At 43.1% G+C, this 17,286-nt stretch overlaps 1 protein-coding gene across 1 annotated transcript in view; it reads left to right on the top strand.

Moving 5' to 3' along the window:
• The window catches only part of LOXHD1 (lipoxygenase homology PLAT domains 1), a 164,975-nt gene that overhangs the window by 61,791 nt on the left and 85,898 nt on the right, over positions 1-17,286 (top strand). The window contains exons 8-14 of the mRNA XM_077790176.1: positions 256-506; positions 2,387-2,522; positions 6,530-6,690; positions 7,006-7,092; positions 10,449-10,584; positions 12,413-12,567; positions 15,864-16,024. Of these exons, the coding sequence (XP_077646302.1) occupies positions 256-506; positions 2,387-2,522; positions 6,530-6,690; positions 7,006-7,092; positions 10,449-10,584; positions 12,413-12,567; positions 15,864-16,024 (1,087 nt within the window). The remainder of the gene's footprint in view (positions 1-255; positions 507-2,386; positions 2,523-6,529; positions 6,691-7,005; positions 7,093-10,448; positions 10,585-12,412; positions 12,568-15,863; positions 16,025-17,286) is intronic.

The following is a 17,286-nucleotide window of genomic DNA, read 5'->3' as shown; positions in this document are numbered from 1 at the left end:
TTTTTTGTTGGGCTATGGAACAGGGACTTTGTCCCCCCTGCCTGTTTCTCTTGGGCAGTCTGAAGGTAGATGTGTACTTTGCAGAGTTATGTGTGGGACAAAAACAAATTAAACATTGCACTGTGTGCAAGTCAGAAGCTGAAACAGACCAGTGGGAAATAAATAGAGTCTCCAACATGAATCAAATCAAAGCCATAACTCTCTGACTCTTTTCCTCGCTTCTTTTTTCCCTGACCAAATTTCTGATTCCTCCAGGCATTGTGTACAATGTGGCTGTAGTGACTGGGGATATCAGAGGAGCTGGCACCAACTCCAAGATCCACGTAATCCTCCACGGCTCCAAAGGCTTAAAGAACAGTGGGAAGATTTTCTTGGAAGGAGGTGAATTTGAGCGTGCCAGGACGGATCTCTTCAACGTGGAGATAGCTGCCCTTCTCAGCCCTCTCAGCAGAGTCACCATTGGGCATGATAATTGTGGTGTCAGCTCTGGCTGGTTTTGTGAGAAGGTGAGACTTAATCATCATAAACTGATGGCAACATTCAGTTTGGAAGGGACCTCTGAGGTCACAGAGTGCTGCCACTGGGCCAACACAGCCAAGAGTTTTGTCTGCAGGTAGCTGTCAGACCTGCTCCCTATTCATAACCTGACCCCGGCAACCCAGACCAGTTTAAAAATAAATAAATAAGTCTGCTTTTGTTTGGAAGGCAATATCCCCGGTTTAACAAGTCAATATTATACATCACACATGAGAGAAGCTGATTGCCTCAAAGGCATGTTAGATGCATAAGTCAATCACTCGCTAATTGGTTGATTACCCCTCTGCAGTCACAAAGACAGAGATTATTGTTTGCTCAGCTCCAAAAGCACCTTCAGATGTTTGCCCAAGGGGCCAGACAGAAATGCAGCCTTGGATTGTGCTGAGCATTTCGAAGTTATCATCTATGCTCAGACTGCCCTCAAGTTTCTAGATGCTGCTCTGGAGGTTCAGAAATAATAATCCCAAGAAAAAAACCTAAAACCAACCAAACAAACAAAAAAAACCCAAACAAAAAAAAATCAAAAACCCCAACCAAACAATGACCAAAAAACCCCACAAAACAAAACAAAAAACCAAACCAAAACAAAAACCAAAACCCAATAGAAACTGGCTGACCACAGCTGGTACTGGGAGGCAGTGGTGAAATACGACAAGTTGTAACACAACAACTTATATTTCTTTGAGAAGAATTCTTCACAGCAGTGGGGGAAGATGTTGGAAAATTCTTCTAAGTTTAGCACATAGTGTGTGATCCCTATATCCGTGAGTAATGTTTGATTTTGTACCATCCAGTGCTTAGTACACATGCCAGAGATTAATGTGGCCTTGTGTTAACTCCCTGCATCTGTGACTAATACGTTTTGTGCCAGCTAATGCTTCCTTGTTTGCTTCCACCAGTGATTAATATGTTCTGGTAGATATCTTAGTTTTGAGAACAGAGATGGAGTGCCAGAGCAGAGAATGATAAAGAGAAGTGCATCACAACCTGGACACATATTTGAGATACTCTCCAGGAAAGAAGATTCACCAGAAAATCCAGGACCACAAGGGAATTTTGAGGAATGGGATGTTCCCAAATGATCAATAAAATGACCAAAAGACCCCTACTCCAAGTAACTTCATGGAAATAAGAAACATATATTCATGCATACAGGAAGTGTAATGAATATGTGATAGAAATGTGACAAATATGTATTAGTTTAATGTGTGGTCTGTTTGGTTGCTGCTCATGATTTAAGGTGAAATTCCCATGCATCCAGCATTGTTAAGAAAGTAAATTTGTCTTTCCAACCCAGCAAATTGGTTGGAGAGTTTATTTCCCAGCTTTTGGTGACAACACTAGGTCATTTACAAGGTCATCAGGAGGGTGGAGAGGAAGGCAGATGGCTACCCTGAAGCTACGAGGAAATTTAGTTTTCCTGGCAAGCAAAATCAGCTTAGGATGGATATGTTTGAAGGTTTTTTGTAGCCTGTCCTTTCTGCAGAGCTCTGCCTTGTGCTGGTGTGGTGCAGGGCCTGTTAGTCAGCATCTTGACATGATGCTGACTGCTGCAGCCACCTTGCCTGCTCCCATTCCCTTCCCCTCCTGGTGTTTCACCTCTTCCTGGCTGACCCATTGTGACTGCTGTATAAATGGGAATAACAGAACAGAGGAGTCGTAGCTGTACTCCAAACCAGGATTTGTGCAACCAGTCTGATTCAGATTGATCCAGAAAAGCTGGTTTTGAGAGCAGGACCAAGATCTCCAATTCTGTCTTTGCTCTGTTTGTTTAAGTTTTCAGTACCAAGGCCCTGTGGGCTGCCAGTAGCAGAATGTTCAAGCTCACTGTCCTAATCTCTTTTCCTAGGTGGTGGTTTATTGCCCATTCACTGGGATTGAGCAAACTTTCCCATGTGGGAAGTGGCTGGATGAAGATGAAGGGGATGGTCTCATAGAGCGGGAACTCTACGAAATGGTTTCCCTGCGCCAGAAAAGGCTGAAAAGTAAGGTGCAAGTGTCCAGGAGCCTCCTGTGGCCATCACCCCTCCTCCCACAAGCCACATCCCTCTGAGTGTCACCTGAGTGACATGGGTATAGCCAGGGTCAAGGAGAGGTTCAAGTGGATTCAGTCACTGGATCATAGAATGGTTTGGGTTTGGAAGGGACATTTAAAGGTAATCTAATTTCAACCCCCCTACCATGGCAGGGACACCTTCCACTATCCCAGGTTGCTCCAAGCCCTATCCTGAATCTGTGCTATTTAAATGATTCCGAAATTGTAGAAAGTCTCTGTCTTTCAGCCCCGCTGCCAAAGAAGTTAAAAATCGTCTGTGCTGGTTTTCAAGGTTGTTTATTCTTGCTTATCTCTAACATGTTCTGCTGCCCTGTCTCAGGTCTGTCCTGCAGGGCAGCGTGCGGGGCTGTGCCCCTCAGTGGGATGTTACAAACATTATATACCAGAAACTACCTGTGCTGTATTTACAATAACGTGCCAATATCTATCATCTATGTTGAACAGTGTGTCCCCAGCCTAAACCAATAGAAAAAAGCCAACACTACAGTGAAACATGGAAGACATGAAGAAGAAGAAAAAGACAAGACACACCCAATTTCCTCCATCTTGCCTCCTTTGAACCCCTTATCTAGAATCCTAAAATTCTACACTTGCACCCATGCCACACTAATTATTACTTATATCAAACATTCTGAGCTTGTAATTCATCCTGTAATATTGAAAACTCTTTTCCATGGAGAGAGATCAGAGACAGTGTCTCTGGGAGCTCTGTACAGGGGGGTTCCTGACCCCCTGCCAGTGTCCCAGGCCTTCCAGGGCAGCCAGAGGGATGCCCTGGATTCCCACACCATCCAACCTGGCCTTGGACACTGCCAGGGATCCAGGGGCCTCCTCACCCTCCCAGCCAGCAATTCCTTCCCAATATCCCATCTGTCCCTGCCCTCTGGCAGTAGAAGCCATTCCCTGTGTCCTGTCCCTCCCTGCCTTGTCCCCAGTCCCTCTGCAGCTCTCCTGGAGCCCCTTGAGGCCCTGGCAGGGGCTCTGAGCTCTCCCTGGAGCCTTCTCCTGTGCAGGTGAACAGCCCCAGCTCTGCCAGGCTGGCTCCAGAGCAGAGGGGCTCCAGCCCTGGCACCCGTTCCGTGGCCTCCTCTGGATGGGCTCCAGCAGCTCCACATCCTTCTTATGGTGGGGCATGGGTTTCAGCTTTGAAAATACTGCTTTAGGGGAGTATAAAACTAAAGTCCTATAATATTTTGAAGAATGATATGCATTTCCTCAAGGTCCATTGGGCTTAGGCTCCTTCAGACATCATCTTATCTTTGCAGACAAGCCAGGGTACATTGCTTAGGACTACAGAAACAAAGCTTTCTTACTACAGATGGGAACAAAAAATACAAGGAGACCGACCTTGGTGGGGGAGGGGAGGGAGAATGGGAAATCAAACAAAACTCTTCCTTGTTGACTTTACCTATTTTTATTCCTGGCTCTAGAAATATAACAGGTCTTAGCCCTGTCCAGCTGGCAGGTGCGTGTGGGATGCAGAGCCTTTTCTCTAGAGGGAGGCAATGGCACACGTTTGCTGGGAGGAGCTGCTCCGTGCCTTGCTGTGTGGGCATGTTCATCCATCCCCTCACACTCCAGCTCCAGCCTGGTTCTGCACCAAGCCAAAAAATATTGCTGCTGCCTGGCTCGTGCCGGTGTGCCCATGTGTAAACAGAATATTCTAATTAGGATACACGGTTTAATCCTAGAGTGCTTCGGGCGGTCTTCTGCTTAAACAGCAGTTCGTTTGAATAATGTTAGTCGGCGTTGTAACCACATTGCACCTCCGACTCGGTCCATTTACCTAAAGCATCTGCAACCTTTAACCCCCTATTATCAGCTCTGATTGTTATTGACAGGCTAATTCCCTCACCACTGCATTGCAGGAGATAGACAGTGAGCATTAGCCTTGAGAAATCTGTGACCTTTAGCTGCCAGATTATAGAAGTGTAAGACTCTGAGTTAGAAAAAACCTATTATGTCATCTTGCCTATCTCTCTGTGCACACAGGACTGTCCCTTTCTGCAGAGATGATCAAAGCTGGCTTGAACCTCATTTGGGGTATCCATGGTGAAACGTCTCCCAGCACAGCATCCAAAGGCTGCTCCCGCAGCAGATTGCAGCTCCATATGTAGCTTGTATTTATTCTCTGGGTTTTTATTCCCTCCTCTCCTTATCTTGAATATATCCTGGAAACTGTTGTGCCAGGTGCTGTCCTTCCTGGTGTTTGTGCCCTGGGGAATATTTGCACCGGCTCTGAGGATTTCCAAAGCGCCTGGATACCTCAGTGTGAAGGAATGAGAACCCAGGGTATGCTCCCAGCAAGCCCTGAGAGGATGATGATGATGGGTATTTGGGGAAATGCCTGGCCTTCTCCAGCAGCCTCAGCCCTAGCTCAGCCAGATCTCCCCTGTGTGGTTTCTCCTTGACAGACCTCTATCAGCTAATCCTGGTACAAGGACCCATTTCCCTCTCCTTGCATGCTTCACTCCTCTCTTCCCTCAGCAAGAGGTCAGGGAGGCCAAACCAGACAGATGAGAGCAGTCTTTGGTGTCTGAATTGCACTTGCAGCCTTCCCCAGGGAGAACAGGGTTCTCCATCACATGCCATCCACAGATTTTGCTTCATTTCTGCTCATCTAAAACTTTCTGGTGCTTTTCAGAGAGGAGTGGTCAGGAGGGGCAAAACTTTTTCTGAGAGATCCCTCTTCCCCTCTTTTTTTTTTTTTTTTTTTTTTTTTTTTTTTTTTTCAGTAGCTCTTGTCTCTTTTTTATACAGTCAAACACTGAGTAGACCAGTAAAGATCTAATTTATATGCATGCCATCATATTTTTATATTCTATTCCAGGCTCTGAAGGTCAAGCTGTGCTAGTGTGGGCTCGGGTGCTAACTGATAGGGTTAGCAATTCTCTCATTAGGATTTGTTAATAATTCAGCTGATGTCTGAGTGAGGAAAGAAGGCTGTTCCCTCTCCTGTAGGGGCAGCAAGGCCTGCAGAAGTGACACACATTATGGTCAATAAAGTATGCAGATAAGGGGCTCTTTAGAGGAAATAATGTCACCCTTATGTATGCAAAAATATTCTGGTATGAAAACAGATGTAAAGCTGCTGCAGGTGGACTGGACTTATGGTTAAAAATGTTGGATGAAGACTTGAGATAAAAATCTTGCAGATTGGCCACAATCTTAGGGTATGCCATGTAGTATAAAAAAAAAAGTGTTAACTGAAGTTAACTGAAGTAGTGTCAAATTTAGGCATTTAAATAATTAAAAATCTTTTGGAAAATATCTTTATGCTGAATAAAGATATTGTATGTCTGAGTGTGTTTGTCTCACTTGGTGCAGCCTCACTAGGGATGGATACCTGAGTGGGCTTTGAGACAGCCTGTTCTGCAGGAAGCATTTTTGGGATAATTTGTCCAGTCTTGAGACACTCATTATCTCAGGATGAGGTGGCAGATAGCATATCCCATTCCTCCTTGTTCCAGACACAGACCAGACAAGTTCTTAGGTGTTACCTGGAGCTGCACTGCACCGTGCACAAGTAACTGGAGACTCCTTCTCACTGACAAAAGGAAAGATGAATATTCCCCTGAATTTATGGTCTTTGAAGTTTGAGTTGTAGGTATTTGACAAGTGAACTGAAACTAGAGGGTTGGTTCACACCCCTGCATTACCCTATTAGTATAATGAGAGAATATGGTTCACCTGAAGAGAGGTTGTTTATGTTTTTTTCATTTTCTTTTACATGAAATCACAGAATTATGTTTCCAGTCTCATTCCTGCATGTCATGCAGCAGCTGATAATGTTTGTGCAGAAAAGGATGAAAAGTCTTTGTCTTTCTTCATCCTACCCTCTCTACCTACCAAGGGAAAAATGATAATTATATTTTTCACTGGGCCACCCTATAAAAATTACTTTTTAAAACAAGTATGTTTAACCTTTCTTTCTAGAAAACCCTTGGTCTCTGTGGATCTGGACAAGTGACATTAAAAATGCAGGAACAGATGCCACCATCTTCTTCCAGGTTTATGGAGATAAAGGAAAGTCAGATGAGATGAAGCTAGACAACAATTCAGACAACTTTGAAACCGGACAGACTGACAAATTCATGGTATGAATCTTGTGGAAATGGTAGATTTGGCTTGGTATTGTTTTCCAGGGTTTTATCTTCAATCCTGGGCAGAAAATCATCAGTATGAGATTTTTACTCCATTAGATCCTTCTAAAGTTGAGGTAAAGTCAGTCCATTGATGGTGATGCAAATTATATACTTGTCTATGGGTATACTTGTCTTCCCAAAACAGGGAATGGGCTGGTATTTTTGACTTCTCTCTGATTTAGCTCTTAAAAGATGCTCAGAGGTGCCCTTTGTGTGTGTGCTTTGACTCACAAAAATGGATGTTTTACCTTTTTTATCCCTTTACAGATAGAGCTTCCTGATCTTGGCAACTTTTATAAGCTTCGGATATGGCACGAGAAAAGAAACCCCTTTGCTGGCTGGCATCTGAATAAGGTGAGGGGACAGCAAGGGAAGGTAGATCTGGAAAGCCAGGCTGGTGGCAGAGCTCTGCATTGCTAGTCCTGGGTCAGTGTGTTCCCCAGCTGGCAGCTGAGCTTGACGTGCATTGCTCTGTGGTGCCTGCCTTGTTAGAGGACAAGATAAAATCATCTAAAGTTGCACCAGAAAAGGATTAGATTGAGTATTAGGGAAAATTCCTCCAGAAAGGGTTGTCCAGCCCTGGCAGAGCTGCGCAGGGTAGTGGTGGAGTCCCCATCCCTAAAGGGATTTAAAAGTCATGTGGACGTGGCACCTGGGGACAGGGGTCAATATTGGCCTTGGAAGTGCTGGGAAAATGGTTGGACTTCATGATCCTGGAGGGCTTTTCTAAGCCAAATAATTGTGTGATTTTGTGTGTGGGAAATGACAGCAACAGGGAGAGGCAGCTCCCAACATTCCAGATTGGTGGTGAAAATCCCACTTTCCCACTATTCCCATGTCAGACAACTGGTGTACTGTACTCATCTCACTGCTATCAGGGGTTTCTTCCCTGTTCTTCAGAAAGGAAGAACAAGGAAGAAGAACAAGGTATCCAATTCTTAGACAGTAGTCCTATTCTTAGATACCACTACTGTATAGAAAGGCAAACCCACTCCTTCTGTGGCTTAATTACAATTCCCATAACAAAAAACCTGATTCCAGCAGAGATTGGACAGTGTATCATGCTCTGCCCTGAAGTGCTGACAGCCCTGTGATGGGGGCTGAACTCCTGCAGGCTGGAGGAGGCAATGCAGACTGTGAAGAGGAGTGCAGCCCTGTGCTACCTGGGATATGCCAAGGGTGTCCTGCTTGGTCTTCACTCACATGTCCTTTACTCTACCAGCATTGATTACAGTCCTGTCACCCCTGACCTGGATTGTCTGGACAGAAATTCCACCTCTAAGCTTGTCCTGTTTTAGGGCAAATTTGGGATAGAACCCCCCCAAAGGGTTCCTCTAGGAAGCAGATTCAATTGGCCCCTCTCCCCAACCAGTTCGGGAAGGATACCTCCTTGGAGAAAAGTGGAACAAACCTGTTTATTAAACAAGCAAACTTAAACAATATTAAACAATAAAACTTCTTGCCACTCCAAGAGAGACAAACTCAGAAACCCCCCGGGCTGCAGCTGGGCTCACTCAGTCTCTGATCCGTCCCTCCGGCGCTGGAAATGCCACGGCCCAGGCCCGGCCCGCTGGGCCACCAGCGCTGCTGCTGCTGCTCTCCTGGTGTTCAGTCCAGAGCAGGTCCAGAGAGAGGGAAAAAAACCACAGTCCAGGGAACTTCTTTGCCTCAGCTAGCTAAAACTAACTAAAGAGCAAAGGAGAGCTCTGTCTCGCTGTCTGTCCATCAGCAGACAACACAGTCCAGCAGCAGGAATGTGGAGGAGGGAGTGCAGTTCTTGAAAACAAACTCTGCGCTTCTTCCTCCCCCTTCACTCTTGGAACAAGCCTTAAAGGTGTAGAACTTATTGTTCAACATAAACAGGGCAGACAACTGGGGATAAAGGCATCATACAGTCAACCTAGGACAAAGCTTTACACCTGGTCTGCCTGAGCAGCTTGGATGGCACTCTCTGCACTTAAAAAAAACACACACTTTACTTTGCATCTGTAAATAAGTGTTTTGATAAATCAGAGTTTACCACTTGGAGCTTTTTCTTGGGCTTCTCTAATGTGCTTTGACAGATCCTGCTCTCCTGCATTGTTATGAAACTTTAAAATCATCCACTGCCAACACCCATCTCGAGGGGTAGAATGGCATCAAGTGCTGCTGTTGTCACCACATGATGGGAGAAGATGTTTGGCTGGGGTCTTTTATGACAATAAAATTTCTGATCAGACTTTGGGCTGCTACAATCATCCCTATTAGTTTGTTCACAGATGATGAGCAAGAATGTTTGTATCTTCCACAGCTGTATATTACCCTCTGGTATCTTATTTTCCTGCAGAAAAATTATGTTTGGGAAGGACAAGATGTAACAGAGAGTATCTAGGATTCCCTTTTGGCCAAACTGTCTAAGTAAACCTAGCTAAGATGCATGAAATGAATTTCTGTTCTAATGGTTGGACTCATTTTAGGCCTTTTTCAACCTAAATTATCCTATGATTCTATGACTTTATGAAAATAAGTCTGTCCATACATGCATTCTGATGTTTTCTGGATGGATCAGGCTCATGGCACCTGAATCCCATCACTTGTGCACCTATTATGGCATCTAGGAAATTAGATTAAACCTGAATGATGCTTTGTTCCAGTCCTCTCACATTTCATGCCTGGTTTGCTTCATGTTGGGTGAGACTTCCATTCTCTATCACAGGAATCCAGAACAGCCACACTGGTCAGGTCAAGAGTCCCTCGAGCCCAACATCCTTATGTCACATAAGGTCATGGTTTTAGAAGTGTAAGAAAAAAGACAAGCATTTATGATACTTCCTCCTAACATTCTTTCAGGTTTGGCTATTCCCAGTTAGATGCTTATTTCCTAAACTGATCTGGCAAACAGAAAGCATTGAGCAGGTTTATTTTTCCAATTACTGGTTTGAAGTATCCAGCCTCCCCTTGAACATTTAAGCTTTCAGCAACCTTAATAGCTTTTGGCAAAGACTTCATAGGCTGATTGTGTCCTTTTTTTGTTTTGTTTTGTTTCGTTTGGTTTGGTTTTTTTTTTTTGGTTGTTTGTTTTGTTATGTTTTTTGGGTTTTTTTTCTTTATTCGTTTTTATTTTTTTTTTGTTGTTGTTGTTTGTTTGTTTGTTTTTTGCTTAGAACTTTGTTCCACAGGTGTCATTTGATGTCCTGTATTTCTTGAGGCAAAAGAGGGAACAGCTGATCCCTCTTTGCCTTCTCCATTGTCACCTGTGATTTTACAGACCTTCATCACACCCTTGGTTTACACACTTCAGAGAACCACCTTATTTGTTCATTACTCCTTTGGGAGCTACTGCAGATCTTTTTTCAGGGTTTCTGCAATTTTTTTTTTTCCTTGATGCATTGATTCTCATCCTCATCAGCAAGAGCCCACAACACATGCCCGATCCCTGATTTGATCCTTAGGGTTGTAGAGTGGCATATGATGAGCCATTTGCAGAGCCTCAGAATCCCTCAAAAAGTCCTCAATGCCATGGAATGATTGGAGAAAGGAGGAATGAAGGGCCATCAGCTGTGACAGATTTTGCATCACTACAGTGCACAAGCTGGACGGTCTCATTATTAATGTGTTTTATTTTTCTGCTGCTACTGAATTTTGCCTCCCTGGCAAAAAACCTGTCAGGATCTTGTTGCTTTTTTTGCCTTTAAGCCTCTGAACTCATGCGGTGTTTTGGTTTAATGAAGGTAACTCTGCTGAAAACGCTGACAAAAGAAAAATACTCATTCAACTGTGGCCGTTGGCTAGATATAAATGAAGAGGACAATGAGATTGTGCGGGAGCTCCCTGCCGAGGGACATCTGGTGACTGAAGTCATGCCAGGTGAGAGCCACGCACTCTGTGCAGAGGCTTGCTTAGGACCTGAATAGAAAGAAACCCTCTTTGTGTGAGAGATGCACTGGCAGACTGATGCAATTCAATTAACTTCTCTTTCTGGCATTTTCTCTCTGCAGTATTTTCTGTGTGCATCATTAGCTGCATGAAGTTTGAGAGATCCCAGCCTTTTATTAATACTTTTTTTTTTAGGAGCAGATTTCTCTGTAGTGGGAAATGGAAGAGATCTGGCCACAGCACAATTGTTTCCAGGGCTTGGGTTTTTTTAAACTTGTCATTTTTCTCAGTCTCCTTTAAAATGTGAAACACAAGGTTTGAGGAATATTCATGGAAAGCAAGCCTAGCTGAAACGCAATCTAAAATTTGACAATCATATTTTGGGCTTTAAAGTTTTACTTAGTTATATGCAAATTCATGCAGCTGTATGTATAAATATATCGTAAGTTGCACAGCACAGTGGTGTGTGCATATGCATCTTTCAGTATGTATGAGCAATCCAAACTATTTACTCATTTAATTGATCTGGCAATTTAATTAAGGAAAGCTACAGAACTTTGCCCTGGCTTCCTGGAGTGGCCACTTCTGCCTTGACCTTGTGTCACAAGAATTACATCTACTTAGAGGGAGAATTTAGGAGAGCAGAACATCTCAAGGTAGCCAGTGCAATTTTTCATCTTTCCACCAAAGCACCCACACTCTGTAGACCTTGAGTCCCCCATTTTCTAAAATTTTTGGTTCTGACATTGGTACTCTGCATGCAGTGGAGCAGTTTCTCAGAAGAGGAAGAGTAATTGTAATTGCAGATGTTATTAAAATGTAAATAAACCTAGTTTTGAAATGTATTTTTAATCAGCTGTGGAGAGGGCAGCTTGAATCCTCACTCAGACATTTTCCTGTATGGAGAATTTGTGCTGAACAGAGGTGAGATGCAGCATGTCCATGTTGGGTTTGCAGGAGGATTTTGGAGGGAGGATGGGAGCATTGCTTCTTGTCCCTTCTCCAAGCTGGAGAAAATGGGTTCTCTCTCAAAAGTTGGTCTGTGGGCTGGCTTCTTGTTGTGATATTCCTTTCTGGAAATCCTTCACCCAATGGGATGGGAGGGCAGAGAGGAGGGTATGGTCAGAGGAGAAAGAGAGCAGATCAAAATCCACCCAGAAAAAACATATGATGACCCTGAAGGTAAAAAGCAGCAAGATTATTCAGCCTCCTGCATAAAGCTTGGACTCTTATAGGGATGATCCTCGGGGGTCTTTTCCAGCCTTTATGATGTGATGATTTTATGATTCTATGATTATAACCATCCCAAGGGGATGGGGCCAGCTGGACCTATCTTGTCCCATAAATCCAACATGAACAGCCTAATCCTCAGGCCTCTGAGTACTTGTCCCTTCCTAACTCTTCTTGCCTGCCTGCCAGGGCCTTGGATGCTGGAAATGTTATTTTCCCCACTCACATTGTAAGGTTTCCCACCCCAGGGCCATCTTGGGAAGGCAGGAAGGATGTAGCAGGACAGGGTCACTCCACTGCATGACATTTTTCTTGATAGAGCCAGGATTTTTATGTCCTTGTTTGGAGTATTTTCATGGGTTCTCTCAATGCTTCAGACCTTTGTATTTTAGCTTTCTCCCCCCCCTCCCTCCCCCCCTTTCCCTAGTGGTGACATGGAAGCAGGCAAGTCAATACTCCAGTGGAAGTACCAATTGGAAGAAGTACGGACAGCTAAAATTAATTACAAGCCTGTCAGAAACACGGTAAATTTTAAGAACGGTGATTAACAGCATTTCTGGGGTTGTTTCTGTGACTTGTGTCTCCCCAGTGATCAAATACCGCGTGACAGTGTGCACGGGCACAGTGAGTGGCAGCGGCACGGATGCCAACGTCTTTGTCTGCCTCATCGGTGACCAGGGGGACACGGGAGAGCGTGTCCTCTACAACTGCATCAACACGGTCAATAAATTTGAAAAGGGCAACGTAAGTTCGCACAGCGGCGCCTCAACACAAGGTTCTTAAAGCATGTGCTGATTTTATAAATTAATTAATTTATTTTTTTTAATGTATGTTTGTAGACTCATGGTTTCCTTGCCAGCTCGGGCTAGGGAAGTGGGGAAAAATTAATAATTTCTCAACAATAATCTTGTCGACAGAGCATTGTAATAGGTCACAGCTGGAGGGAGGCTTGGGTCAGGGACAGTGTGCCCTTGCTTGACGTATGCCCATGAAAGAGTCTCTTTATTTGCTCCCCAGCTAAGTTCTGACTGCTGAAATTGCATCTTCAGATAGGGGAAGGCTTCCAGGAAATCTTAGAAGAATAAAAGAGAGGCTTTTTCCTTCCATCTAACACAGCAAAAATTTGGCTCTCTGTGGCACAGGAACAAAAAAAAATCTCATTTAATGTGAAAGTCATAACCCAAAGCCTAACATGTTTCCTTTGTAATTCCTCCAGTCTCCCTCAGCCATGCAGCACTCTATTTTATGTCTTATTTTCAAACTGATTTTCACCATATTTTTGCCTGTCAATGTCCGGAATGCAGGGGGATGGAAATGGAGTGAAATGAAGACAGATCTTATTCCCTGGAAAGCTGGAGATAATGAAGAAGTCAAACAGTAGTTAAAGCCCTTGCAGCATTGGCAGTATCAGCTAGCAAATAGTTTGCTGATCTGATCTGTAGGGTCAAGCTACTTAGTGTGTATCCAATTTTGGATCTTTAGGGTCCAACTTAGAGTGGTAAATTGTAATCAATATCTCCAGAAGGAGGTTTTGAGAATCTGGTCACGGAACTTCACAGGTTTCCTCTCTCATGTCATTATTTGATTGAAAGTTTAGAGTGGAAAGAAAATTAAGATAAAAGGAGGTCACGTTTTCAAAATAGACCATTGAATTTAGGCTTCTGAAATATGCATTAGCACTTTGAATTTGCCTTTGAGTGTCCAGAGTTTCTAATTCTTCACTGAAATCACTGAGTTCTTCTAAACTTTAAAAGAACTTTCATCAAGTATTTCTTGTGCTTTTAAGATCTGTCTGTGGAAATGTGGCAATTATATAGTGTGAGAGTCTATTCTGCTACTAAATTATATACAAATTTGCATAAATGGGCTTTGCAAACATATTATTTTTTGCCAATGTATTAACATTATATATATTTTAGTTTTAAAAGGTATATCCAAACAGTACAGGATGGTATTTTGTCATTTGACGAAGCCTGTATTTGTCAAAGTGGTAGCAAAATGAGTTGTGTTTTGGAGCTGAAGATTATTTCATTGCAGTTCCAAAGAAAGATGCTTGGTTTGCAGAGAATACAAATATTTTAAACACAGATAATGGTTATTTTATGGGATGTTCCATCCTTGTCCAAGTCCAGGTTGAATGAGACTTGGATCCACTTGGTCTAGTGGAAGGTGTCCCTGCCCATGTCAGGTCCCTTTAAGGTCCCTTCCAACCTAAACCATTCAAGGGTTCTGTGATTATTCTATGATTTTTTTTTTTTTTTTCACAAAAATAAGTTGTAGGCTAACTTTCATGAAGGAGGATAAAAAGGGAAAAATAATTTTGGCAATCAAATGATGTGATTAATAGTATTCAGATGACATAAACCAAACTGGAGCCTATAAGTGGAAAACTGCTGTTCTGCACGAGGAGCTGAAAGCTGGTGAATGAATGGGAAGTTGTTTAAGAATTGATCCTGATAAACTTACAGCTCATATATTCAAGAGGCTGAATGAGTATATCTACACTGATTAACTCAGATACCCTGTTGAAAAGAAATGTTGCTAAGTCAGTACGGTCTCTTATCTACAGCCACTTAAACCAATAGTACCTTGATTACCCATTTGGCTTAAAAAGTTTGCCTGCAGATGCAAACTAACAACCTGTGTAGAAAGTAAGATTTAAAGATGCCTCTAAATTAAGTGTTTGCCCTGTTGTGGTTCCAGTTAGTTACTTACTCATTAATTTATATCAGCCATTAATAAGTAAGGTAAGCATCAGGACTGATGAATTAAATTACATTGACTTGGACTGAGTCAGTGAGGTTTTGATGCCTTAAATACCCAATTCAGCAGTTTTTAGTGTGCAAGTAGCATTGACATATGTAAGCCCACCACTAACAGTTTAAGCAGTGGCAAAATGCTTAGCTGTCTTCATTCTGAAGGTCACTTTGGAGCCCTGAATGATAACATAATTATTATAATTTTAATTAATTTCAGTATTTCAGACAGCATAAATACTGTCTTGCCACCATGCTTCCTGGGAGCTAGCTGGATATGTGATACCATCATGAGTGCTTTTGGGACATGAAGAACAACCAAAAGACAGTGGTTATCTATCTTTTACCTAAGAAAGGCATCTCATCCAGATGGCCACCACAGCAGACATGTCTCCTTGTTGCGCTATATGCTGCAGATATGCTGTGTGTTTGTACCCAGGATTTACCATGCTTGTGTCATGTGTGTGCATCTGTACATGGGCTACAGATACTTTTGCCTGGCCTGGTTCCCAGAGGAGCAACTTGCTCTCTTAATGCAATTCTCTTCCCTCATTCATCAGGGATTGCTGGTACCAGTCAGCTCCTGCGTAACAGAGCTCTGCTCTTGAGGGGCCATCCCTTGGGATAATCTGTAGGTTGCTTGTTTGAGCCCATCTCCAGGAAAAAAAAAAAAAAAAGAAAGAAAAAAAGATATTAAATCTATGTCTCTCGTGTAGTATTGAGGGTATTTATCTGCTGGGCTTGGTTCACACCACCCTCCAAACACAACTCATGGGGCAGCTGGAATTAACCTTGTGCAGCTCTGCCCATATTGGCATGCCAGGAAATTAAAAGGGATTCAGTTGTGCTGGGCAGTCAATGTTGTCTGACTTTAACACAGTTTGAGCTATACCTCCAAACATCTCTGTAGATTTGTTCTGAAGTGACCTGCTTCTTACTTGTCAGAAAGCTTATATCTCAGCAGGGGTTTGAACTTGGATTTCCTGTCTCGCTGTATGAATTTCTTAATAATCAAATTACTTCTCTTTTTTACAGTGTGGAGGGCATGCAATGACATGACAGATTTAAAATGCTGTTGGATCATATATTTACAAATCTAACCTTACACATCTAGCACAAATATTCAGGCTTTTTATGCTGTGGTAAATTCCTACTTACTCCTTCGTCTTGTGAAGAATTATCTTGCAACATGCTGAGGATGTTTGATTGCAATAATAAACTTGAGTTGTTTATTTGATTTTAAGGAGAAATTTTGCCTTACCTTTTTTATTCTCCTTCTCAAAGGCTGACGAATTCTTCATTGAAGCAGTAACGCTGAAGCAGGTGAGGAGGGTGAGGATAGGGCATGATGGCAAAGGAGGAAGCAGTGGCTGGTACCTTGCCAAAGTGATAGTGAGGGAAGAAGGACAGCCAGAAAGTGAGGCTGTGGAATTCCCCTGCTACAGGTACTAGAAACAATGCTTGCAAATTAAGTCTCTGTCTCTACATTTGCCAGACTTTTAAGAGCCTAGCTGTTGGTCCATGACTGGAATTTTCTGAGCACAGCTTAATCCTTTTAATTTATTCATATGTTCATTTATTTTTTGCTAATCCTGAAAGCAAAGAGTGTGTTTTGGGAAGTTTAGAATACAGTTAACTCCCCTTACCAAATGACCAGCAATCTGGATTGTGAACTTCTCAGCAATTAGCTCAGTAATGCAGAGAATTTCCAAAAGACAAAATGCAACCTTCCATTACCACACCCAGTGTCGCTGCAATTGCCTGCTGCAGAAACACACTGTAATCTGTTGGTGTTACTGCATGTAATGAGGTTCTGGTTGCTCACATGCACATCCCATCTTTCTGGGAGAAATGGGATGCTGTTTTTCTGTTGGGAGCATGCAAAATTATTATGCTGCCATCTCAAGAGCTCCTTGCATGAGGGGAAACACACATCTTGCAGAGACAGTGTTAGGGCAAAGGGCTGTGCCTTGCCCCTGTGGGTAAGTTATTAGTGTAGTCTTCACATCCCTCGACAATCAAGTGGCCGAAAGAATGTGCTGTACTGAGGCTGCCTGTGGGGAACAAGATCCATGATCTGTCCTGGCACTAACAGGGGTCTGCCTCACCACTGCAGCACAAACTAGAGAGAACTGTGTGAAAACATTATAGATTAACCCCAGTGCAGTCCCACTTATCCTCTCAGGATGTCCACCCTTTAGGATGGACATCCAGAGAGCTCCATTTAACAACACCGTGTACCTGTTCTAAAAAATCATCTCCCAGGGACAAGTGGAATTGTAAAACTCAAACACAATAATTTTAAAATTGAAGACAAAGGTAAAGCCCCTAAGCTGGTTCCCTGTCTCTTGAAAGCACTCCAATATAATGAGGGGAACCAAGTACAAAACAGGAGCCAGCCCCAGCCTCTTGCCATTAGTAAGCCCCATCATATCAGAGAGCAAATTCACTGTGGAGCTGCATGGAGCAGCAGACACAATGTCATCTTGGTTGTGAGAAGTAAGCCACTCTCTCCCTTCTCAGGGAACAAAAGACACATACACATTACCGCCTTTTGATCATATTTAACAACCATATGTTTTACTGAGTTAAGCAGGCAAGCTAGACAGGTTTTTCCTTGGACATGAAGTGTCCAGGCTGTTTTGCTCAGGCTCCTCAGAGATATTTCTGTGTCTAACTGCACACAACAGCTGACTCATTTTAGACA

Source organism: Lonchura striata, chromosome Z (assembly GCF_046129695.1).
Source record: "Lonchura striata isolate bLonStr1 chromosome Z, bLonStr1.mat, whole genome shotgun sequence".
NCBI lineage: Eukaryota > Metazoa > Chordata > Aves > Passeriformes > Estrildidae > Lonchura > Lonchura striata.
Note: the sequence above shows the minus strand (reverse complement) of the source record. Positions and strands in the feature narration are given on the sequence as shown.